The sequence below is a fragment of the Staurois parvus genome, unplaced genomic scaffold, assembly GCF_062004578.1.
Source record: "Staurois parvus isolate SC_StPar_1 unplaced genomic scaffold, SC_StPar_1.0 ptg000414l, whole genome shotgun sequence".
Lineage (NCBI taxonomy): Eukaryota > Metazoa > Chordata > Amphibia > Anura > Ranidae > Staurois > Staurois parvus.
In genome coordinates, this window is record NW_028318210.1 from 7,416,416 (window position 1) to 7,443,320 (window position 26,905).

The 26,905-nt window shown below is 40.8% G+C and overlaps 1 protein-coding gene across 2 annotated transcripts in view; it reads right to left on the reverse strand.

Moving 5' to 3' along the window:
* LOC149454960 (cytosolic phospholipase A2 delta-like) overlaps nucleotides 1-26,905 on the reverse strand; it is a 99,675-nt gene that overhangs the window by 35,707 nt on the left and 37,063 nt on the right. Inside the window, exons 11-13 of one of the 2 annotated variants that reach the window (XM_089686905.1) lie at nucleotides 23,421-23,474; nucleotides 6,661-6,698; nucleotides 571-706 (exon numbers count right to left, since the gene is read on the reverse strand). In XM_089686905.1, coding sequence (XP_089543031.1) covers nucleotides 571-706; nucleotides 6,661-6,698; nucleotides 23,421-23,474 — 228 coding nt within the window. The remainder of the gene's footprint in view (nucleotides 1-570; nucleotides 707-6,660; nucleotides 6,699-23,420; nucleotides 23,475-26,905) is intronic. The other variant, XM_089686906.1, reaches the window with a different exon arrangement.

Below are 26,905 nucleotides of genomic sequence, written 5' to 3' on the forward strand. Positions count from 1 at the left end.
AAGTGCAAAATCTGGTGCAGCTCTGCATAGTAACCAATCAGCTTCCAGGTTTTACTGCCAAAGCTTAACTGAACAAGCTGAAGTTATAAGTTACCATGTACAACTGCACCAGATTCTGAGTGCATCAGTTTTAGTAAATCAACATTCTGTCATACCATCCTCCCACTTTCTGTAAATTGTGTGATTGGCTTTAATTTGGGCCGTGTAATTCAAATTAATAGCAGATCACACCATTTTAATTTTGTATAAATCTAACACATGTAAAATGGGAACCTCCATGCAGTTACCCGTCTGCCTATAATGATATACAAGACTTTGTGATCACATGATGTAACCTTCTACCACAAATCTGTTTTCTACAAGTAAGGCAGGTAGAATTTATTGACATAAATAACTAACTTTGAAATTGCAGTCATCACAGTCAGTTGATGACTTGCCATAGAAAAAATGCCTTTAAACATGATTCCAATTTGCACATGGAGCCACCCATGCCAATGACATTGCTCGGTAATAAGCAGGTGCTGTCTGGAATGTTAGTGACGGATTACATATTGATGGGGATCTGCCTACCTCGTGCTCTTGCAGGTCTCGATCAAGATTCAAAACTTTCTTTAATGTGTCAGCTACAAGCTTTTTCCTCTTTGAGCGGAAATTTATTTCCTCATCACAGATCCCAAACCCCAGACGGATGTTCATCTTATCTGTGCTGGAAAGGCAAACCACATTGATACAGGTTACTAGTTCATAGCTATTCATTCAACGCAATGTCAAACAAACCCGGTGTTTTCTAAACTAAACGCCAAGCAGCAATAATTATGAGAGAACACATGTATCAAACAGCAGAACCACAGTAACAACTCCAATTGAGAGGAAAATTCAAAAGCACAGAATGTCATCCTTGTGGAATGGAGCTGGGACAGACCATGCCATAACAATATGCTATGGGATTGATTTACTAAAGGCAAATAGACTGTGCACTTTGCAAAGTGCAGTTGTTCCAGAGCTTAGTAAATTAGGTGAAGCTTCACTTTGCAAAGAATACCCAATCACATGCAAGGAAAATTAAAAAAAACAGCATTTTTGCTTGCACATGATTAGATGATGGAAGTCAGCTGACCTGCTGCTCTTTTACTAAGCTCTAAAGCAATTGCTCTTCATGCGCAACTGCACTTCACAAAGTAAACAGTTTATTTGCCTTTAGTAAATCAACTTCTTTATCTAACTGAGAATTCAATACAAATACAATTCAATGCATGATTATTTAAACTCAAAAAACAAAAATGTTTTTGGCAGTTTACCAGTCAATGGATGTGGTGGCTGCATTATTTTCCTTTTACCGGGATTTTTTTCCTTTATTTTCACTACTGATCCTGCCAAAACCATACTTTCTGTCCTAGGAGGACGAGTGTTGTTACCCTAGGCTGCTCTCCTCATGTAGACTACAAACACCTCTTTCTCTTTTCATCTCTATTACATGGGAAGTAGGTGTACTGCAGTATACAGAAGCAGATAACATTGTTTGTGATATCAGTTTAGTGCATACACATTTACAAAGGCACTGAAATTCTGGCAAAACTGTAGTACTTGAAGAAAAAGTTCTTAGCCTGAAAAAAAAAAGAAAACTAATGCAGCCAGGACATCTACAGAATGGAAAACTGCAATATATTACATTTGCACTCTTTGATTCAAATAGCGTTTAAAAAGAACCTGCTAATAGAAATACATATACTGTCATTGCTGACTTGTCTTTTAAAAACCCTTGCTGAATGGCTGTCATGCTGATCCAATGGCTTTGATAGTTTTAAACTGAGGCCACTGACCCATAGCAAGCATATATATCAAGAGTTCTGTCTTCACCAGCTGATTGGTCAGTCTTGGACAGTAACTTATAGCAGGGCTTGACAAATTTACTTTGAATCTAGGAGCCAGCTGAAAAAGTTAGGAGACAGGTTTTTTTTTAGCATAGCGTGGGTTGTCAGCGTCCGGGACTTCATGCGATGCGATGCGATTTGCCACGCAACAATCACAGCAAAACTGCACCACGTTTTAGGCGCCAGTGAAAATAATGGCACCTGAACCTGTGTTTTGCGATCCTGTGATCCCAAAATGCCCAGGTGTGAATGGAACCTCCCTGGTTCACACATATGTGATTCTGGATTTGTTTTAAAACTCACAGATTCTCATAACAGGCTAGCTATTTTGTGTTTCTATTGAGGTGATTCAAACAGATGCAATCCACACGCATTGTGTTTTAAGTGCCATTATGAAAAGGGTCCTGTTCGAGTTTGTGGCCGTGTGTTCCAGACTTACAAGTGATAGAGTAGAGTGGCAAGCAGAGATAAGTGTTCAAGGTGAAAACCCCTCCCATAGACATCAATGCGAAAACGCCTCCCATAGACTTCAAGGTGAAAACCCCTACCATAGACTTCAATGCAAAAATTCCTGTGAAGTCTATGGGAGGCGTTTTCGCATTGATGTCTATGGGAGGCATTTTCGCATTGAAGTCTATGGGGCGCGACTTCCCATAAAAGTCTTTAAGGCGCAACTTTCCATAGATGTCTATGGGACACCACATGCTATAGAAGTCTATTGGGCGCGACTTCCCATAGAAGTCTATGGGAGGCAGTGTGTGTGAACCCTGGCACCAGGATGCAATTTCTAGTCGCCATTGCTACCTGGCACCTGGGATTTGTCGAGCCCTGAGGCAGACAAGTAATATTTTTCATTAGGAACAAAGCAATAGCAGGTTTCAATTTCCTATCTATACAGAATTGATTGAGCTGTATGGCAATCAGGAATAGTCATGGCTATGCTGATGTGTCTCATAAACTGAAAAATCAGTGAAAGGGTTTCCCGGGTGTGAAGATTAGAGACAGACAAAAAAAATACATTCTAAGGTCTTGTTAACACTTATGTTTGGGGGACTATAAAATTCATGGGTGAGCCATGTTTGTACTGTTCCCCCCAACTGCACTCCCTTAAGCTGCAAAGACAGCATATAGGGGTGTACATATGCAGGAAAAATTATTCAGTAGCTCCTGCCGAACATGACCCGTTCAACTGAATGCAGTGTAAACAAGCCCATACAACCAGTCCAGACCCATCCACCAGAAAGCAATAACGTATTTTATATTGACTGCCTGGGATGTACAGTAACTAGCAACCTTTAAATCCTTCTCCAATTTGAATGCCTGCCATGTTACGATTCCTCCACAGATGTCCAGGTCATCCAAAAATTCAAAAATGTGTCTAGAGAATATCCAAGTAAGTAATACATTTACCTTCGTGATTTGCTGAAAAGTCGGAGAGACTACATTTTAGAACTTTGCATAGATGATGGTTTGGTGTACAGTGTTGTACACAATATTCATTTTAAACCGTGTACAGTATTTCCTTGTCCCTTGGGTGTTTTCCTATCCTGTACATTAATATGTAATATTGCAATTAAGTCGAGATGAATTTATGACAGTCAGCTGATTAACATCAGCATTTCAAAATTGGGAACACCCTTGGAGAACTGCTTTGCGGATCCCTTGAAAGACAATCACATTTTTGCTTCAGAAAACAAAGGCCTCAGCACAAGACAGAACCCGTCACACAACAATTTATTGTGCAATAATGGAGTGTAAGCAGAATCTTCCAAGAAGGTTCTGAACTGTTAAACGTTTCTTCAACTGTGTTCAATCTGGTTAACTGTGTGCATGAGTCAAAGAAAATTGTTACAATGTAGATTTGTTGCACTGTGTCCTAAGTTGACCTGCTGAGCTAGTGGTTCCAGAGAAGGAAGAGTTAAGGTAGAACTATAGGCAAAACTTTTTTTTTTTCATTTTGGACAGAGCAAGGGAGGGTTATAACGCCTGTCAGATTTGTTCGCCATCTGTGTCCCATTGCTGAGATTTTCCTTCGCTTCCTGTCCCACAGCCAATCAGGAAGTGTGAGGAAATCCCTGCAAATTAGGGGAATTCCTTGGGATCCCCAGGTCACCAGAACTAGTGTCCAATTTCTATGATAGTGGTAAACAGGACAAATAGGGTGCATCTCCCTAATGGGGGCACACACTGCTATAAAAACTGACAAGCTAATATCCACTCTATCCAAAACTAAAATAAAACTTTTTGCCTCTAGTTATACTTTAACACTGCTGGCCAGGTTTTCCCGTTCTTTATAGGAAGCTTACCACCCCCTGCATGTCATACCATTTAAATAGGAGCTCATTAGTCCCCTGAGAGGCTTTTGGGTTCAGGTCTGCCCAAATGTGCCTGGGGAAAGACTGCCAAGATGTAGCCATTACTCCGTTGATCTATGCCCCCTTGTGGGAGCCCAGTCAGAGTTGCCATTGGGGTCTGGGACCTGTGAATTTGTGAGGACTTGAACTACCTGTTGCTGGATTTACTGCCTTTTGTAGAATATTACCAGATTATTGGCTTAAAAGAGATGCATGCGGAAAAAAAAAAAATATACTTACCTAGGTGGATGCAGAATCGATCCGATGCTGTATCTGTCCCCCGCCAGCAAACTGAGTGATCAAAGACCACTGATCACTCAGTTTTCAGCATTTTGTGAGCAGAGAGCTGGGGACTGTTAGTCTTCAGCTCTCTGCTCTGCCCCTCCAGGGCTCACTTGAGTGCAAGGTGTGGAGGGGAAGGGAATGGCTAGCTCAGTCTCCCAGTGGCTCACTGAGAGGCTGAGCCAGTTGCCGGTCCAGGCATCATATGATCAGGATCTATTCATTGGGGTCTGGGACCTGTGAATTTGTGAGGACTTGAACTACCTGTTGCTGGATTTACTGCCTTTTGTAGATTATTACCAGATTATTGACTTCACCCTCGGTTCACATATATGCGGCCATGCGTTCCACGTTTTGCACATCATGAGAGCCCATTCATTTGAATAGATTCCCGTGCCTGTGACACGCAGGGAAGAAGTCCCTGCACTTTTTTTGAAAACGCAGCACGCACGGGAACCTCGGGTCCCAGTATGGTTGCGTTTTCCAGTGCAGATGGAGTGCCATTAGAACTAATGGCACCTGCCCACCGGTCTGCACTTCTCTGTGCGGGTGGTGCGGCTGCATGGATTTTCGTGCGGATCCGCAGTGGCACCACCCGCACAGATTTGAACCTAGGGTAAAAGAGACGTATGCAAAAAAAAAAAAAAAATTATACTTACCTAGGTGGATGCAGCATCGATCTGATGCTGTATCTGTCCCCCGCCAGCAAACTGAGTGATCAAAGACCACTGATCACCCAGTTCTCAGCCTTCTGTGAGCAGAGAGCTGCGGACTGTCAGTCTTCAGCTCTCTGCTCTGCCCCTTCAGGGCTCACATGAGTGCAAGGTGTGGAGGGGAAGGGAGTGGCTGGCTCAGTCTCCCAGTGGCTCGCTGAGAGGCTAAGCTTGTTATAGGTCCAGGCATCATATGGTCGGGATCTTTTCAGAGCTTGGACCGGGTCTGTGACATCAGCTGACAGTGGGCGGGTCACAGGAGTGCACAACTAACTTTGGCTATACTTCTCCTTTAAAGGGATTACTTGCTACCTCTTGTGGACTTATTGCCTATTATGGACTTTTGCCTTGAAAGGACGGTGTACAGAAAAGTGTGTGGAAGATGTCTTTGAGAACTGTTTGTTTGTTACCTGCAACTATCTCATTAAAAGCTCTTTGGTTCATCAAAATTGCCTGGTCTCATTTCTCTCAAAGTGTGCATATAAGGAATATCAAACTAATCACACTGATCCTGCAGCACACAGGTGAGTATGTGTGTTTTTTTCTTGAACTGAGGGTGCCATTACTGAACTATCCTGATGAAAATGCCACCTGCCTGGCTTTCACGGTACTGTAAGTTTAAGGGCCAGTTCACACCATAAAAACACATGTTTCAGGTGCATTTTTGCTTACAGTTCATACCACACTCCATTCCGGTGCAAATTTGGCACGTTTATACCCAGTTGACACTACAAAAATGCACTACGGATGCATTCTGGAAACGTTTTTGCTTACAGTTCACACCACATTCTGTTCTGATGCAGTTTGGATGCAGTTTGTAATGTTACAGTACAGTTCTGTGCAGAAAAAATACAGCATGTTCTACTTATTTTTCTGCACCGGAAACTGACTGGAACTGACTGCGTTGGTGTGAACTAGGGCCATTGGAATACATGAAAAATACTGTGCATGCATTTTTGATGCAGACAAAAAGCACACTGGACTGCGTCTAGTGTGAACTAGCCCTTACTGTCTTCCAGTACAGTTCTGTGCAGAAGAAATGCAGCATGTTATACATTTTTCTGCACTGGAACTGACTGCACTGGTGTGAACTAGGGCCATTGAAATACATGGAAAACACTGTGCATTTTTTATGCAGAAAAAAAAACACACTGGATTGCATCTGGTGTGAACTGGCCCTAAGTCCCTGACAAAGGACAAATATGAATGTTAGAGGACCTGGCCTTTCTTTCTGACTTCCCTAGCATACATGTTGTGTTGTAGGTGAACATCTTAGAAAGCAACAAAGCAATTGGATGAGCAAGGAAACCATTTGGATCAGAAGGAGACCAGCAATGACATCCTCTGTGTTTCATTCAATGCAGGCTTCCTTTTTGGAAAGTTAAAATAGAAGAAATAATCCACCAAACTGAGTACAATGAGTTTTACGTGATACTTTACCAATCTTTAGCTTTGAGTTTCACTTCCAATGGTCTGGCCTAAGGAAGAAAATAGAAATAAAAGGATGAGAAGGCTTGTCCAATGTATTCCAATTTTGTTTTCTACAGCTTCTTTTTACTGTACCCCCACCCCCATCTTATGGAACAATTTACATGCAACTTGTACCTGGGGGACTGCCATACACATAAGTGCTCTAGTCAAACAAATGTGACTGGCTGAAGATAATATTTTTTTCTGAACTGTACTACGTAAGGGTTAGCTGTGTACAATCAGCCATGTGCTCCCTACTGCTTTTCATTTCCCAGTGCTCACAGTAATCATTGAAAACCATTAAATGGTATACAAACAATGCTGTACAGGGTCAAAGCTGAGCCAGGGAAAAAGACAGAACCTGCACTGTAAACCCTCTATTGCTGTCTTCCTTCTTGATGGGGCTCTTCTTTGTTCTGTAATCATCCTATGGATGTGCTAGGAAAATTCAAATCATGAGCACATCATATATATATTATATACAGTATATATGTGTGTGTGTGTATATATATATATATATATATATATATATATATATATATATATATATACACACACACAGTTAGGCTCAAACGTTTGCATACCCTGGCAGAAATCTTGACATTTTTGCATTGATATTGAAAATATGACTGATCATGCTAAAAAACTGTCGTTTAAGGATAGTGATCATATGAAGCCATTTATTATCACATAGTTTGGCAGCTTTTTAAATAATAATCATAACAGCAATCACTCAAATGGCCCCGATTCGAAATACATACCCTGGAATATTTGACCTTGATACAGACACACAAGGTGACACACACGGGTTAAAATGTCAATTAAAGGTTAATTTTCCATGTACTGTATGTGACTTTTGAAATTGCAATTAGTGTTTGTGTATAAATAGTCAATGAGTCTGTTAGCTCTCATGTGGATGTACTGACTAGGCTAGATACTGAGCCATGAGAAGCGGAAAAGAACTGTCAAAGGACCTGCGTACCAAGTGATGTAATACTTTATAAAGATGGAAAAGGATATAAAAAGATATCCCATGCCCTGAATATGCCAGTCAGTACTGTTCAAACACTTATTAAGCAGTGAAAAATTCGGGGATCTCTTGCTACCAAGTCAAGGAAAGGTAGATAAATAATAATAAAGATTGCAGCCACAACTGCCAGAATAATTGTAACCTCAGTAGAAATACAGGCTGCTCTGGAAAAAGATGGTGTGGTTGTTTCAAGGAGCACAATATGACGATACTTGAACAAAAATAAGCTGCATGGTCAAGTTGCCAGAAAGAAGCCTTTACTGTGCCAATGCAACAAAAAAGCCAGTTACATAATGGTAGACAACACCTTGACACATTTCACAGCTTCTGGCACACTGTAATCTGGAGTGGCGAGACCAAAATAGACCTTTATGGTCACAACCATAAGTGCTATGTTCGGGAAGGGGTCAACATTTACAAAAATACCATCCCCAGTGTAAAGCAAGGTGGTGGCTCACCGATGACCCTCCAATGGTTACAGCAGAAAAAGGTGACATTTCTGGAGTGACCTTCACAGTCTCCTGACCTTAATATCCTTGAGCTACTCTGGTGAGATCTCAAATATGCGGTTCATGCAAGATGACCAAAGACTCTGCATGACCTGGAGGCAATTTGACAAGATGAATGGGCAACTATACCACCTGCAAGAATTTGGGGCCTCATAGATAAGTATTGAAAAAGATTGCACACTGCCACTGATACTAAAGGGGGCAATAAACAGTATGAAGAACTATAGGTATGCAGACTTTTGAATAGGGGTCAATTCATTTGTTTACTTGTTGCCATGTTTTGTTTTATGATTGTGCCATCTGTTATGGCCTACAGCTGAATATAAATCCCATAAGAAATAAAAGAATTATGTTTTGCCTGCTGCTCATGTTTCAAATGGTACATACTGTATATTACTAATTTTCTAAGGGGATGCAAACTTTTGAGCACACACATACAGTATACACACACACTGGGAACATTACAGAGGTAAAGGACTTGCAAAAAAAAAAAAAAAAATCAGTTTTTCTAGTGTACTCACTTATGTATCAGGATTAGCATATACAGTAGTTGGTAACGACTTACTGTACGTTTAACAGATCAGAAAACTATAGGTACTCTGATACACTATTTTCTATCTAGTTGGTTTCAAACAAGAGTTGGTATGGGCCATTCATATCCTAGATCTCTGATTTTCCATGGATAGAAAAATCTACTCTTGGTTTTCCATTAGTAAGAATGAGGTGTACAGTTATCACTGCATGCTGTTGACACAGGGATGTTCAGCAATTTATCAGACTGGCCTGTCATAGGAGATCTTAGGCATCAAGATCATTATCCTTTATCAGCTCTGAGTTCCAGTTATAAAGCACCAGTATAGTCTTACTATGGCCACACCACTACTTTAAAAATATAATAAATAATTTAAAGAGACCATACTAAAGGCATGGTAGGAAGTTTTACAGTCTTTGGGGCTCTAAAGCAAGCAGAACACCATTCATTCCAATGAATGGATTAAAAAAACTTTTATGGAAGGCAGCACAGCCATGTGACTTGTCAAATTCATGTGACAGGCCTCTCCTTCAATCATGGATTTCTTTCTGTATATAAAGAGACAAAAAGAGGGCGCACGGGCCTAGTGCATTACCTTAAAAGATGAGATTTATTGATAAAAAAAGTATAATACTCACAAGAGAAATAAAATCAAATGGAAAGCATGTCACAGGGAATGTAATGTGGTCCAAAAACCCCTGAAGGTAGTCTGGTGGGGGATACTGTAGACCTCTGGATAGCTGGTGGATGATGCATTTCGAGGTTGTACCTCTTCCTCAGAGCCAGTCAATAAATCTCATCTTTTAAGGTAATGCACTAGGCCCGTGCGCCCTCTTTTTGTCTCTTTATATACAGTTCTCTTTGGATTTCCCTGGTCCGCAGAGGGCAGCAAGGCTTGCATTCTTTTCATATACATGCAGGGATATTGACACTGTGGAGTCCATGGTCCAGCGCAGGAGGTCAGGCATTCGGTTGCTTTTTTCTTCCTAATGGATTTCTTTCTGCAGCTTTTAGTGGAGTGAACCCTTTGGGATGCCGCAAGTTCCACAATGCTGCCTTGTTTTGAGTATGGAGTAAACACTGCCATGTACAGGGCATAGCACATAGCAGTAGCCACTCCACATTATGAATGGGTCCCTTTGACTATTTGTCTCTTATAAGTGACCTCAAGGAATCTTGTATGATGGCTCTCATTAGGATTTGTGTTCTTCTGAGAATATTTGTTTTCTCCTTGTCAAGCTGATCTTCTGGATTCCACATGTCTTTAGTCACCAACCCAGAACAAGCATGTAGATCATAAGTTTTGACTTTACTCTAACTTTCCTGATGTGTATGTTTTTCTCTGGGTCTGCATCTCAGTAAGTACTGAAATCTGAGACAACCAAATAGCTAGCATTGCTCTATGCCTAGATTCACACTATTGTAGGCTGTGTGGCCCACGTTTGCTTAAGCACCTATCATTTGGATGGGCTGCTGTGCCCACCTTTCCCGCAGCAAAAAGGCACATGCACCTTTTTAAAAACACAGCCGCAGGTCAAACAGACCATGCAGGTTCCCTGCAGTTCCCACACCTGCAAACAAACTGTGGTCTGAGATGCTTGGGGGTGCCATTCAGAATGAATGGCAGCCCCATGCATCTCATAGGAGCAGTGTGATTTGGCTGCAAGTGGTTGCGGGTGTGGGAACAGATGCGATTCCTGCACCTGCAACCAGACCTTAAACTATGGGCTAGTGTGAACCTAGCCTAAGTACAGACAGGAAGGAGGCTATAGTTCTATAGTATTAGCTTGTTACCAATAAAGTTGTATTTCTCACATATGGGCATACAGATGGAAGACGTTCTGTAGTGGATTGTGATAGACAGTCCACGTTCTATTAGATGATCAGTAAAATGACAATTTTATAGTCTTGCTACTTTCTGCTTCTTGCTCTTTAAATTCCTTACTCTCTTAAGTAAACAATCAGATATAAGTTGACAGAACAATGATAATTAAGATGGCGCCTTCATCCGGAGTCTCACCCTAGGTGACTCATTAGGAGAAAAGTATCTTTTAATGTAAACAACCCCCATAAAAGGGAATGAGTCTTTTTGGGGAAAATGATTTGAAGATATCAACATGGATGGAAGAACACGCAGAAACCCAGTGGACTTTTCACCCAATCAATGTATATTCTTTGCCTGCATCATAAGCCCTATAAATGATACTGTTAGTTCCTCAATAAAACAGAATTTTAGGAAGTTGGCAAACTGCGAAGTGTCAGTGTCTTACTTCCACGTGCACGTATTCTCATATTAATTTGGCTCACTGGTAGATCACGGTAAATGGTCTGTAAGTGACAGAGTCCAAAACAGTTCTGTATATGAAGTCTAAGTGACTTAGGGTCCTCTCACACAGGTGTTCAGCCTGGATCTGTCTGTCAGTTTTTCAGATGGATCCAAACTAAACCACAATGTATGCCTAGGGACGTGAGGATGTAAACAGATGATCATACATGTACATCCACCTACATCCATATCTGTTCAGGTCCTTTTTTTTTTCTCAATAAAACAATGCTACATCCTTTTCCATTCTGACAGATCAGAACGGATGTAAACAGATGCTGTCTGCTTACATCTGTTCTGTTTCTGTCTGTTTTTAAGCGAGAAACATTTTTTGATTATACTTTTGTCACCTATGAATGGTTTCTGCAACAGGTAAAAAAAAATGGAAGCAGAACAGATGTAAACTGAACTCCAAAATTATATCAGCTGAATTGTAGACAGATGTGCAAACTAATGTAAACTGATGTAACCTGAATCCGTATTCAATTCATCGTTTTGTTTTTTAGCCCCAATTCACATTGGTGACTTGTCATGTGACTTGACAGATCAAAGTCGTATGACAGGTCGCCCCCCATTTGCAACTATGAAACCATTCAAATTGGTGTGACTTTGAGTCGTACTGACTTTGAGAAAGATTCCTGCACTCTTTTTTGCAATTTCTGCACATGAATTCGCACTGATTGATGGCTTTGAAATCGTGGTAAAGTAGCTCTATTTCAATGCCACATTGGGCATGAACAAGAGCATAGCAAAAAATGTGACTGAACTGATTACGCCTGTGCGAAAAGACCCTTAGCCCACAAAATATAATTTAAGATTCCAAAATAAATGATAACATTTCATTTCTTAGCTACAAGATTTAAAGAATAACTTTAGTTTTAACTACAGTGATCCTTAAAAGCCAGGTCCTTCAGAAAGCCCCCCTAAAATGATCCAATGACTTGTCCGTAATCCTCAGAGATTTTTTCTGTGGGGCTAATGGGTGCCAAACAGCCACTTTACAGAATGTCTCCCAGCCAGTCTGCACTCATAGCATATTTCTAATTCAGTCCTATAGGAAGAATGTCAATATATGACTCAGTGATCGAGGGCCTTTCCAGAGGAATGAATTGGAAACTGAAGACTGGCCAGGAGGCTTTCTTCATAGAGGCTGTTTGCCATCCAGTGGCCCCAGAGCAAAGATGTGGAATGCTTAGGGGGCTTACATGAGGAAAAGGCACCTATTTTAAAGATAACTGTACTAAAGGTACAGTCAACCTTTATATTTGAACAGCAACAATAAATAAAATAACGAATACAATGAATAATAGTCATGCTAAAGGTTCTAGGGAGAAATTTAAGATTCAGGGAATGTACTGGTTCAAGGAAAACAAAATTCTGCTTTGCAGTTTTTTTTTTGGTGGACTCTGCTGACATAAAATACATTGCAAATAATAACACAATCCAATCTTTATTTTGTTTTAAGGGGACCTGTCAGAATAAACAGGCTATCCTAACAATTACCATTTAAATATTCAGAAAAGTCCAATCAGGAGCTGAATACAGCAGAAGCGAGCCAAGCAACTTTGTATGGTCACTGGAGCTCTCCAAAAGATAGAAGTCTATGCTTCTTTTTCCAGGTTGGGAGGTTGGGGGGGCACTAAAGTGGTGTGAGCACTGGAAAATAAACTAAGTAGGGAGCTGACATGGACTAACCTTTGGCCTCCAGAACAGTCTTCGAGCTTTAAGGAAGATCAGTGGTGACCAGCAACTTGAGGTGTTTTCAGCCTCAGTTTGGCTTAAAGCTGAAGATCCTCCTGGCTAAAAGTATGGGGAGAGTAAGAAAAGCTCGGATCTGCTAAATGACTATTGTATCCTCCATCTCTAAAGATAAGAATCCAGGCACATTCACTTTTTAAATCATTTTAATATATTTTAATTCTTTGAAAAAAAAAACTAAAGGAAGAGTGGCCCAGTCCTATTACTAGCCTCTCCATATAGTAACATAGTGGGACTAAACATTTATTTCATTATTATGTTTTCACTGCCTTGGTGAACAAAGCCCATAATTGTGAATATAAGGTCTCTTATTATTCACAGTAAAACACCATGTTTGAGCAGCTCTTAAAGGATGGCCCCGCTGAAAGTGTGGGAGGGCTTCTCAGTGTTGCCTCATAAAGGGCTATGAAGGGGGTGAGGAACAAGGACAACATTTAATATTTGTACCAATGCTCATGTGCCAGGACTCTTATAACAACAACGTTACAGACTACAGTGCAAGCTTAAACAGAACTTACCCGCTTTCCTCCAGAATTGAAATAATAAAACACTACACTCCTGTCTGTTAGACAGATAATAGACAGCAAGCAGCTGTGTCTCGTTCTCTGCTGTTACATTTACCAAAGATGTTGAAGAACCCTAAACTATCTCCCCATAAACCTACTAGAATTGGAAGGTGGCATCCTTTCAGCACTGATGCTCAGAATTGAAAAATAAACTTTTTTGCCATTTTTATTAAGGTTAATATGAAGGACTGCATGTGAATAATTCATATACAACTATTTCTGGCCAGAAGACGGATCTTGAGGCTCTTTTTCAAATGTTTGCCAGGTGGTTGTTACCTGCTTTAATGAAAACATCTGCGATTTATGGAGCTCAATCTCAAATTAAATGGCCAACCCCAATTTCTTCCTCCCGCTCTCTGGTCTGTAGGGTTTAATATATGCTTTCAATTATAGAAAGACTAGCCACAGACAAACAAGTAAACCACTTCAACTGTGCACTGTTTAAAAAAAAACCCATAATGCTCTGTGGCCCCAACATCATGGTTGCAGATTATTAAATATTTAATGTAAAATGAATGTGCCATGTAAATAAAACAAACATGTACAATTTTAAAAAAGCAAGGCTAAACTAAACCAAAAACATTAAAATGCGATGCAACAATGTGTGATTGGCTTACAGTGGTTGTTTTACCACTTAGTGATATAGTGTAGAGGAATACAAGAGGCCAATAAAAGAGACTTGGTTATTCACCAGGTATAGTCTATAAGTAGGTTATGACTTTCCTGAAGACCTGCAAGCCTTAGTAGTAGTAGCTTAGAACTAGCACTCTTTATCTTATGGTAGAATAAATGTAAAACCAACAATATGCATAATTAAATTGTATGTAAATGCAAAACTTTTTTTTAGCTTTGTATAGAGTGCTGAGGGGTTAGACACTGTCAAGTTCTTTTTGCTGTGTCTCCCACTGGGGGATATTTACCAGCTCCATTTTTTTGGTGACCCTTGTCAGTAAAACAGAAAGTAATGGTCACCAGAGAAAGAGGTGATGGGAAATCCATCAAAGGGGACAACTGTCTATTAGGAGCATTCCTCTCACTTTGGAGAAGAGAGCTTTCTGTTGCGTCTTTGGGAGAAGAAGTGGAGGAAAAGCTCCCCGATGGGAAACAGACTGCAACATTACGCAGACAGGGTTTTCAAATGTATGCAAAACAAACAAAAAATAGGGTATGGCTATACAAACACTATTTTAATTGCTTTGGGCAAAACATTTTTTCTGACAAATATAGCTAACTAAATGTTCCTATTAAGATGCAATACCTATCCTGATGCACAGAACCCTATACTATCAGGAACATTCTATAACTAAGGGGTAAGTACATTGCCACCGACATCATGCAGGTGAAGAGGCTAACTATGAATATTGAAGCACAGATGCACTGTCTTTAAATCCCTCTAGGACCCTATAAAATACATTTTGTATTTTTTCCCCATCCTGTGAATGTTCTGGTTTTCTCTCTCATTGCAAAAAGAAAATAGCAAGTTAATTGTCTAAAACGCACCTTACAAGCGAACAACTTATGCCTCTGCTTAGCAATTTGAGGATTAATTGCTCCACGGTGCTTGTGGCCACAGAGGTCAGTGGGGGCTTGTTTTAAAGTGGAATTTAAGGTCAGTAAATAAAAATACAGTATGCTAGAAGTTAGAGTTTTTGGGCAGAAGGGACATGCAACATCTCTTCTGCCAAAAAAAAACTCCCCTCACATTGATTTATTTTTTCCACTAATATTTGCAAAATATTTAGAGTTCCCCTTACATCAGGGTCCCCATCAGAGTCCTTCTTACATCAGGGCCCCCATAGGAGCTCCCCTTTACATCAGGGTCCCCATCAGAGTCCCTGTTACATCAAAGTCCCTTGTTTCATGGGCTGAGAGCTGAAGCAGAGACCATAGGCAGCCTCTGCTGACCTTAATCCTTAATTTGTGTGCACATTAAGGACACACAACTGACCCTAACTGCAGGCCAGATAAAATCTTGTAGCGGGCTGTATGTGGACTATAGGCAGGAGATTGGAGTCCTCCTCTTCAGTAGACAACCCAGGTTGTTGTCAGCCATAGATGGAGGAACCAGTATAGATATTGTATTGCTGCAGGACACACTAAAACGTGTTTTGTGATGTGCACCCCCAACATTACTTGGGCAGGTAGTGAGGCTCCACTTTAAAGCACATATACTGCATGCTAAAAATGTCTATACCCTGGCCAGATTTACATAGGGTGTAAAAATAATAGAACATCACTATAACCTAGTAGACAAAAGCATTCTAAAAAAACTTATTTTAGGCAAAAAGTTAAAATAACATTTTGTCAGAAGCATTGGGTGCTATTTGTTCACTAAACCGAGTTAAGGAATGCTAACGAACAGGCTGGGTTGTGAAATGTTGTAATAATACTAAACAATAAGGAGAACAGTTACAATTATTGTTAGATAACTAATCAAAGGGTACCTATATAAAATTATAACTGGGCTCCATATTATTTTTGAGACATACGGCCATGTCGGCAAAATTGTTACCTTTTCATTAGTTACCTAAAAATAATTATAACTGGTCTCCCTCTTATTTAGTATTATTGCAACATGCAGCAACATACACAAAGGGATTGCCTCCTCTCACCAATATGATTCATCACCTTTCCCCATTATGAGTGTTGGGATAAATGTAACATAAATATATTACATCACACGGGTAAAGCAGAGATTATATTTCTATGTAATTAAATCTAATTATTTCCTTTGTGTTTAGTGTCATGAAAATAGTTTTCAAATTATATGAAACAACCTTTGTTTATCCTTGCTAAGAAATCTAAGATTACAGCAACCAACTGCTAACAGCTCTCAATCAATGAAAGAATAATACTTGGGCAGCACAGCGGCTTAATGGTTAGCACATCCACCTGACAGCACTAAGGTCACTAGCTCAAATCTCAACCATGGCACCACCTGCCTGGAGTTTGCATGTTCTCCCTGTGCCTGTGTGGGTTTCCTCTGGGTACTCCAGTTTCCTCCCACACACCAAAGACATGCTGGTAGGTTAATTGGCTCCTGTCTAAATTGACCCTAGTATGTGTATGTATGAATGTAAGTTAGGGACCTTAGATTGTACGCCCCTTGAGGGTTAGGGACTAATGTGAATGTACAATATATATATGTAAAGCACTGCGTAAATTGATGGCACTTTAAAAGTACCATAAATAATTTTAATTAAGTGCCTGTCACCTGCAGTTTACTTGCTGATGCAGGCAAAACACTCTTTCTATGGATCTGTCCTTGGAGTGGCTAGTTGGCCCCATTTAGGGAATTGAAATATGTTTTTCCTTCAACACTCAACACTAGATTTCCCACGTTATTCTATTGTGCTCATTAACATCTGAGCAATGTTCTCGATGATCAGAAAAAGTATAGGAGCGTCTTTGGGGCGTAATCACGACTTCAAAGGGAGCACCTGAAAAATGTTCTCAAAGAGAACCCCCCAACTCCATAAACCTGTCAATAATGGATGAGGGAAATAATCATACTTACCTGTGTCCTTTGACTTTTTCTTCATACTTTATTTGTGTCCTACCTCTCTGCTACCTGGGTCCCTGTTTTGTGACACAATTTTAAAAATTCCTGTGATACTGCATATGTGCGATGTCATGCGCTTCACCACGTTTGCGCCGCAAAACACTACATGCATCTGTTGAAAAAGAAAAACCTTCCCCAACATCTTGTGGGAGGGAGAAGCTTTCTTTACCTTACCTAATGAATGGAATTTCATACAGCGCATGTGTGAATTAAGGTGCATGATGTCATATGCATCATCTCATGCATGTGCAGTATGACAATACTGCGAGATCTTGAAAGGCAATGGTAATGCCTTCCCAGGGGGCACCTATGTGGCTGGGGCTACATCACCACTGCCTTCAGGGAAAAAAGGAAGTAGAAGAATAAAAAGGGAAGTAAAGCAGAAAAAAAAAAGTTAGGTGCTTTTATATCTCTGCATACTGATATGAATTTTAGAGCAAGGCCCCTATAAGGGCCCATTCACATCATTCTTGCTGACAAAGCTAGATGACCCTGTGTAATTACGTACCTAAAGTACTTACTATACTTATTATATACATAAATCTGCAAGTCTACCTGTATAAAATCTGCAGCTGTAACCTTTTTCGTACATGGCTAAAAGTGATGCACATTTTAATATACAGTGGGGCAAAAAAGTATTTAGTCAGCCACCAATTGTGCAAGTTCTCCCACTTAAAAAGATGAGAGGCCGGTAATTGGCATCATAGGTAGACCTCAACTATGAGAGACAAAATGAGAAAAAAAATCCAGACAATCACATTGGCTGATTTGGAAAGAATTTATTTGCAAATTATGGTGGAAAATAAGTATTTGGTCAATATCAAAAGTTCATCTCAATACTTTGTTATATATCCTTTGTTGGCAATGACAGAGGTCAAACGTTTCCTGTAAGTCTTCACAAGGTTGGCACACACTGTTGCTGGTATGTTGGCCCATTCCTCCATGCAGATCTCCTCTAGAGCAGTGATGTTTTGGGGCTGTCGCTGGGCAACACGGACTTTCAACTCCCTCCAAAGGTTTTCTATGGGGTTGAGATCTGGAGACTGGCTAGGCCACTCCAGGACCTTGAAATGCTTCTTACGAAGCCACTCCTTCGTTGCCCGGGCGGTATGTTTGGGATCATTGTCATGTTGGAAGACCCAGCCACGTTTCATCTTCAATGCCCTTGCTGATGGAAGGAGGTTTGCACTCAAAATCTCACGACACATGGCCCCATTCATTCTGTCCTGTACATGGATCAGTCGTCCTGGTCCCTTTGCGGAGAAACAGCCCCAAAGCATGATGTTGCCACCCCCATGCTTGACAGTAGGTATGGTGTTCTTTGGATGCAACTCAGCATTCTCTCTCCTCCAAACACGACGAGTTGTGTTTCTACCAAACAGTTCTATTTTGGTTTCATCTGACCATATGACATTCTCCCAATCCTCTTCTGGATCATCCAAATGCTCTCTAGCAAACTTCAGATGGGCCTGGACATGTACTGGCTTAAGCAGGGGGACACGTCTGGCACTGCAGGATCTGAGTCCCTGGCAGCGTAGTGTGTTACTGATGGTAGCCTTTGTTACGTTGGTCCCAGTTGGTCTCTGCAGGTCATTTACTAGGTCCCCCCGTGTGGTCCTCAGATTTTTGCTCACCATTCTTGTGATCATTTTGACCCCACGGGGTGAGATCTTGCGTGGAGCCCCAGATCGAGGGAGATTATCAGTTGTCTTGTATGTCTTCCATTTTCTAATTATTGCTCCCACAGTTGATTTGTTCACACCAAGCTGCTTGCCTATTGCAGATTCAGTCTTCCCAGCCTGGTGCAGGTGTACAATTTTGTTTCTGGTGACCTTCGACAGCTCTGTGGTCTTCACCATAGTGGAGTTTGGAGTGTGACTGTTTGAGGTTGTGGACAGGTGTCTTTTATACTGATAACAAGTTCAAACAGGTGCCATTGATACATGTAATGAGTGCAGGACAGAGGAGCCTCTTAAAGAAGAAGGTACAGGTCTGTGAGAGCCAGAAATCTTGCTTGTTTGTAGGTGACAAAATACTTATTTTCCACCATAATTTGCAAATAAATTCTTTCCAAATCAGCCAATGTGATTGTCTGGATTTTTTTTTCTCATTTTGTCTCTCATAGTTGAGGTCTACCTATGATGCCAATTACAGGCCTCTCATCTTTTTAAGCAGGAGAACTTGCACAACTGGTGGCTGACTAAATACTTTTTTGCCCCACTGTATATAGATGCAGCTGTGTGTACGGGTTCATTGATTACTATATTGCTGCATTTAGATGCGTACAAAATTATCTGCTGTATGGCTCTAAACCAGGGGTTGGCAACCTTAACCCCTTTACGCCGGCCGCACACAAATGTGTGGCCTCCCGGCGTCTGGGCCTAGATGCCGAGCAGCCGCACATTTGCATTCATGTAAGAAAAAACATATGTGCTGAGAGCGCGCCCAGTACTCACGGAAAAGTCCCGGTCTGCTTTTTTGATCGGGACCTTTCCCGATCATGTGACTGCCGTGACGACGCGTCACGGCGGTCACATGATCCCTAAACCACGCCTCCCAGGCTTCTGAAACTCTTAAAGGGCTGGGAGGCACCAGCAACATATCACCTCGTCACCACCTGTCAAATGCATTGGGTTCACTTTGCGGAGGAGCAGCAGCGCCTACTGCACCTGTGAATGAGCCCTTAGTTGTAATCAACATCTGCACCCTAAGGGCTTGTTCACATGTAAAGTTGGGGGGTGGTAAAACCCTGCAGTTGACTCATGGTTTTGCTGTACTGCACAAGGTTGCAGGGCAATTCCAGAGAAGGCCTCATTCACTTGCATTGGTGCTACACCCACCAACCATGACAGAGCGTAAGAGCAGCACTACAGGGGAGACATCAAACGTATGTGGCTCTTGCTCCCTACTACAGCTCCAACTTTACAAGTAGTCCCTCTGCATGGCACTCTGTTTGATGCTCTGAGATGGCGGTCAGCAAGCCCATACCGCGATATACCAGTCACTTGGCCGAGATCTACTGGCAGATCATGATCTACAGGTTGCTTACCCCCGATCTAAACACAGCATTTTTCTGCCCATGTGGTGATTGAACTCTAAAGTGATTTTTTTCCATGTGATTGCGCACCTACAACTGTCTCCTCCTCCTAGTAACTGGCATTCCATTGGCCAAAACAAAAACCCTCAAACCTGAAAGTGAAAAGTGTTTAAAAGGCTGAGCATTTTCATGTGATTTTTGAACACCAATTCACACATGTGTTTTAATGCATATCAACACATGTAATCTGGTTAGCCATTGTTTTAAGAGATATGTAAAACCGAACATTTCAAATTCCTGATAGTTTCCTGCTGTACCATGCACTTGTATGAAAATGTATTCTGTTCTTTGTATTCCTTCCTTTGTGTGAAATCCCTTGGTGTTCCTGTCAGTCCCTCTGCTTTCCTATTAAAAGCTGACCACGCTAGGCAGGAGAGCACAGCACGGTCTGGTCTCTATGTGTGCTGACAACTCTGCCTGCTCCCCTCCAATGATCAGAGTTTTACTGACACCCTCCCCTGCACAGCCATTCATTGGGAAGACCAGTGTGCTGTTATTTCTCCCCCAGCTCTCTAAACTTCTGCTGCAGCTGGAGTTGCAGAGAGTATGTGATCATTTATAAAAAAGAAAAGAAAAGAAAAAGGTATTTATAATATCTATACACAAATGTTTTGCATTTCATTTCTATTTTAAACTGAATATGTTGTTTTAAAAGGTGAGGGTTTACATATACTTTAAATTATGATAGTTCTCCTCTGTGCAATGTGTTGATGTGCATTTTGATTTTTCGATGCAAATGAAAGAGCATAAAAGTACTGTAAACATGTATGAAAACATACTTGCAGAGGTATGAATATAACCTGAATGGTTTGTATGAGGACCACTGATGCTCTGGATTGCTCACCCATCAGCAGGGAGATTGTAGGACTTATTACTTTATAATATAAAACAATATGGCCACTAGTGCTTAGGTCTGTGTGCTTCACATCCAGGGGTTTTCGGGCACCAAGGAGGCACAGGTACAGCATCCAGCCCCACTGTCAGCAACCTGTCAAAGTCTATGACAGGCTGAAAAGCAGTGGCTGGATGTTGTGCCATGTGGTACCTGCCTTCAGGGACATATACAGCCCAAAACACAGAATTCCTGCATTCCATGTTTATATCCCTGAAAGCATGCAGTGGAGATGGATGCTGCATCTGTGCCTCCTGGGGCCTGAAAACGCAGGGATGTGACGCACATGGGCCTAAGCACTGGTGGTTACGCATATATTTACAAATGTGTGCAAACAAAAGCCTCTGTTTTTAACATACTGTTAGATGGGCAATTTGGTTGTTTTGCAGGCTGGCTGGTAAACATGCTGGGAAATCTTTTGCTCATTTGTGATGTGTGTTGCCCTTTCACATGCACCTTACTGTAAAGCTAGTTATAGGTTGAGGTGGTTGACATTTTTTTTTCTGTACGGTTGGTTACTGTGTGCAGGGACGCACTGGATGCCTTTGCAGCCATTGTGCTATGCTGGGCGCTTTGTGTGTCCCTGGACACACAAAGCGCCCCTTTAACCACTTCCCTACCAGGCACTTATACCCCCTTCCTGCCCAGGCCAATTTTCAGCTTTCAGCGCTGTCACATTTTGAATGACAATTCCGCTGTCATGCAACACTGTACCCATATGACATTTTTCTAATTTTTTTCACACAAATAGAGCTTTCTTTTGGTGGTATTTAATAACCACTATATTTTTTTATTGTTTGCTAATAAAACAAAAATACCTGAAACTTTTGAAAAAAAAAAACACACTTTTCTTTGTTTCTTTTATAAAAATTTGCAAATAAATAACATTTGTCATAAATTTAGATCAAAATGTATTCTGCTACATTTTTTGGTGAAAATAATAATAATAATTGAATTTGTATTTTTTTGAAATGTTTCTATTATTTTTTTTATTTTTTATTAAATTTTTTCTTTTTTTTTATTATTTTATTTTTCAGCACATTGTGACCAAAGCAATACAAAGTTACCATAGTAACATTGAACTACTCTGGGCAAGTGATCAGGATTTTTTTTTTTAAACACATTATGATTGCTAATACCAATGTATTTCATTGATATTTGCAATTATTGTTACTGAATGAAACTGATTCATTCAGTCTTTTGTTATGATTAGCTGTGATTGGGCAAAGCTAATCACATGATACAGATGAGCTGTGATTGGCCCTGTCTGTATCATGTGACTGCCTTGACCAGTCACAGCGAACATAATTGTATACAATGGATGGCATGACAGGAAGCCATCCATTGTATACAATTGACATGTGATCTGCTGTGATTGGTCACAACAGTCACATGACACTGGCAACAGGCCAGTGTAGTGATATGTCATTGGCTGTGTCCACGGGACACAGCCGGTGACAGATCGCGCCGAGGCCACGTGAGTGGCTCATTTTGACAGGACGTCATAGGACGCCCAGTCACAAATTAGTGTCCCGCCCGGCCGTCAATCTGCTATAGGCCGGGTAGAAACGTGTTAAGGAGCGGTGGGCTCACTCCAGGCACACTTGCCCTCAACCTATCCTTTCTTATGTGTGCTCCTATTCTGTGCTCTGAAATTTGTAGTGTTAAGAGCCTCTGTTTTTACCATAAACTGTTAGAATTGTTAGCAATTTGGTTGTTTTCCAGGCTGGTTGGTAAGTGTGCTGGGAAATTTTTTGTTTGTTTGTGATGTACGTTGACCTTCCACGTGCAACTTGCTGTAAAGGCTAGTTAAAGGTTGGGATGTTTGCCATTTTTTTTTCTACTACTGGTGTGCATGTGGCCTAACAGAAGAAGAATAGAATGAGGATGATAATATTCAAACATTCACAACTTCTTGTGAATCATATTGATCATCATGACAAGACAATGCTGCATCAAAAGCTAAACTGCTATAAACGTCACGTGTCACATAATAAAGCCTTTGTAGTTTTCGGGCTGACAGAATAATACTGACATGATTGAACAGCTGTACAGCATGCCAGCTTACCAGAGCATTATACTACTCAGTGCAGGACTGTGAACACCCGAGGAACAAGGGAAGGGAGATTTCCCCATAACAACTAATCATTCTACAATGACTCTTACAGTTCAGGTAAGGTTGAATGTGACTGGTGGCTGTGCAACACTACAAAATCCTGCGATGTCACATTGGATATTATACTACTTACAAGCAGCCTGACTGTAGCGTCATCGAGTATTTACAATGCAGTAGCCGCCAACCTCTTCATTTCTCGCCAATGTGCTTTTTGTGACTGGAATGTCCATCATTTATAAAAAACACAATCTGGCACAATTGCAGTAGATATCATGGTATCTCATGCATTTCTCGCAGAGGCAAAGTGAAAATTAAAGATTCAATTGAAGAAATAGGAAACTGTACCTGAATCCAGCGCAGTGGCAGGAAGCAGCGGAAGCACCAGCAATTTGCATAAACCTAGTTGAATTTTTTAACAATTAAATACGGTCTCTGGACTGCCATAACAAAACAATAAAAGTAAGGTTAAAAATGTATAATGCTAGATGTCAATTATAGATAGAAAGATATGTTGGGGAAGGTTTCTAAAAAGACAGTCCACCCAAAAGTGTTACTTAAGTTATAGGTGGAGCCTGCCCCCCTGGCCTTTAATATGCCTTGGATACTCAGAAGTGAGATGTCCTTGCTTTTAATTCTGACTGTGGTAGTCATTTAATATAAGGTGTTCCTGCCCACTTTCATGTGTCCCTGCTCCATAAAATAGAACAAATAAAAATTCCAGCAGGAAAGTAAGAACCGATCATAATGGCCACAGCATGCATGCAGACCCAGGAATTGAGGAAGAGCAGAGATCTCACCAATAAAGGCCCTGCCTAAGAGATATAAGAAACGGTCACATGATTTAAAGCTGAAATCCTGGCAGATGTTAAAAAAAAAAAATCAAATACTGCAGTTATGTAGTCATTAAAAAAATATGAAACATATTTCAAATGCAGCCAGTTTAAGGTTGGGTTCACACAGCACTTCAGTATCTTGCACTGATATGCTGCAGTGCCATTATTCCTAATGGGACCACATCACATTTTGCCAACAGACAAACCACAAAGCATGATAAATAGTAGATGCACCATTGCTGTATTAGGCAGTCCATTGAAATGAATGAGCTGCCCTAACACATGCTTGCATTAATTGCATCACAACAGTGTGAACCTAGCCTTAGTACCTGAATTTGACTCGGTGTCAGCCCTTTTGCAAACCCTGGTGCAGTGGTGCTCAGACTATAAGAGGGAGAGGCAGCATTAGGAGCCAATCGGGTGTGGTACATGCCCATGTGATGACAAAAAACATTTTGACAGGAGGAGAGAGGAAGTAGAAGTACTGCAGCTGCTCCTTCACTGTCCAATCACAGACTGGGGGCAAGGAGGTGGCCATGGTGTATTGCTAAAATGCATCAGTGAAAAGTCAGGTCACCAGCCTAATTATGTTAAGTCTGGCAGGGCTGTGTAAATCTCAGGACTAGGTGGCCAAAAAAACAAATCCTTTGGCAAGCAAAACAGTTCCCTTTTTTCAATTTCATCTGTGCATCTATGCACCCGGAGTTCAGATTTAACTCTGGCAGTTTTTCCTGCTCTCCTTTATAGACACCAAACTAAAACTTGTGTTTATTGCCAGCCTGAAGCTAGCAGCATTGTAAGCAGTAAGCTCTATAAACTAGCTTTTATACCTAAAAAGATATAAAACATGCATGCTGTCAGTAAAGTTAATCCAAGCGACAATCAATCAACTTTGTGAACTAATAAATCCATGTTAATAGGAAAACTAAAAGAAAAAGGTAACACTGCACAGTAATGGAAATATCACATGCATAATATTTTGGTGGATGAAGCCTAACATGTGTTATCAAGAGCCTGGCACTACACAAACACACTTTACTAAAGGAGTATCCAATCAAATGAAAAGCAAATCCCTGTTTACTTATTTCATTTGCATATGATTGGGTGTTTAAACTAAACATGAATTTGCTTTTAACATGATTGGGCAATTAAAGTGAATATTCACTAAATTAATCAAGTGAAGATATTCAACTCCTTTAGTAAATCAGCCTTACGATCTCTATATCTCATAGTGGAGGAAAAAGGCATTCCCTTACCCAAAACCTACTGTACAGTGAATTGACACACGCCCCAGTGACCCAAGAATTACCATGTAAGGAGGCGAAGGGTGAGCCTATGGCTGTGAACATGGCAACTTCAAGTGGGCTCCAGGTGACACTGTTGATAGATTATAGAATTAAAGGTATGTGCCGACAGTCTATGCTGTTCACTATTTGTGATACATGTTAGATTCTAAATTGTTTCCTTATCTTAGGTTCACCATAACAAGTAGGTCAGGAGTGTCTTCCAGACACTAATTTTAATACTTCAAGGTAAAAGCATGGGTGTATTAAAAAATAAAAAGCATTAGACTAGTTGTTTAATCTGCAGTTCTGTAGAAATACCCATTGCTGCATGGTTAATGGTCTCTGTCAACTGCACATTTTTATAGGATCACTATGCTCCCAGTCTCTATTGCAAAAAAAGATAGACAGCTCAACCACCTCACCTAATTCAGTTGAACCCACGACCCAACACAAATCCAAAGTTTCACAATAAAGCTATGAGTAAGGCCGCTTTGGCTGAAATGTGTTAGATCTCTTGTTGAAATGGATTTTGGCCATCCACTATAATAAATAATAAACTATATTTGAGGATCTTTACTGGAGTGAAGGCTTTCCTGATTGTGGAAATTCTAGTCTCTGCACCCCATGCAGAAAGCCCACTGCCCAAACCAAGCACCTCGTAAAAGGGCCCACATCCCATGACCCTTCTTCAGATTCTGACATACAGTGTACTTCTTGGAGGAGCTATACTTGATATATACCAACAAAAAAACTTTCATCTTCTAATGCAAGATCAGTGAAACCTGCAGATCTGAAACTAATATGCTGAAAACCAGTAGCGGAAAAAGAAATTGCAAAACTTAATGAATGTTTGATTTCACAAGTCTCCACACTTCAGCACATACAGCAACATATCAAGCCATAACAACATTAGAATTTGCAATCTCCTGGAACTGACACAGGAGGGAGACCTCAAACTCAACTTACAGATCATTTTTATTAATATCATGGCCTGCCCCTACTCGTAAGCCATTAAGCTCAACTGAGCTCACAAAGAACTCCCTCCCCTCAAGACCTAAAGATGTAATCTGAAGAATTAACAACTTCTCTCTCAAAGTTGAAATAATGCAGAAATCACGCAAAATGCATTCTATACATTTGGATGGCTATCCAGCTAGTCTCAGATCTCCAACAACACTGGCTCCTCCAACCCATTTTGACAACATATAGTACAGATGGGTGATCCCCTACTGCCTTACAGCAAGAAAAAGACAGCAAATCCACTACAAGAAGATACCTGGAGGACCTCTACTTCATCTGTGCAAATGGAAATTCCTTGACTACCTCTCCAGGGCTGGGGCCTTCTCCTGACCCCTCCTACATGGGCTGACCCTTGGACCACCATCACCAATAAGAAACACCCACAAACCCCATCCTCCTCTGCCTTTTCTATACATTACTGAACAACCCAGGACTCCTTTTTGTTTACTGCACATTACCTGACTAAGTCTGAGATTGTGCTTTTGTTGGAGACAGGATGGGGCTGAACTGCTATTTCCTCCTTTGAAATCTACACGTTAAGAAGAGTCCCCATTGCAACCATATCTTTCTCTTAATGAGACTCTTAAAACTTTGTAAACAGCTTTAATGTTGCACGTACTCATGATTTTGAAGTTTTCTACAGAGATATTATCAATTGATATGTTCATTAGTTATTTTAGATGTTTTATGT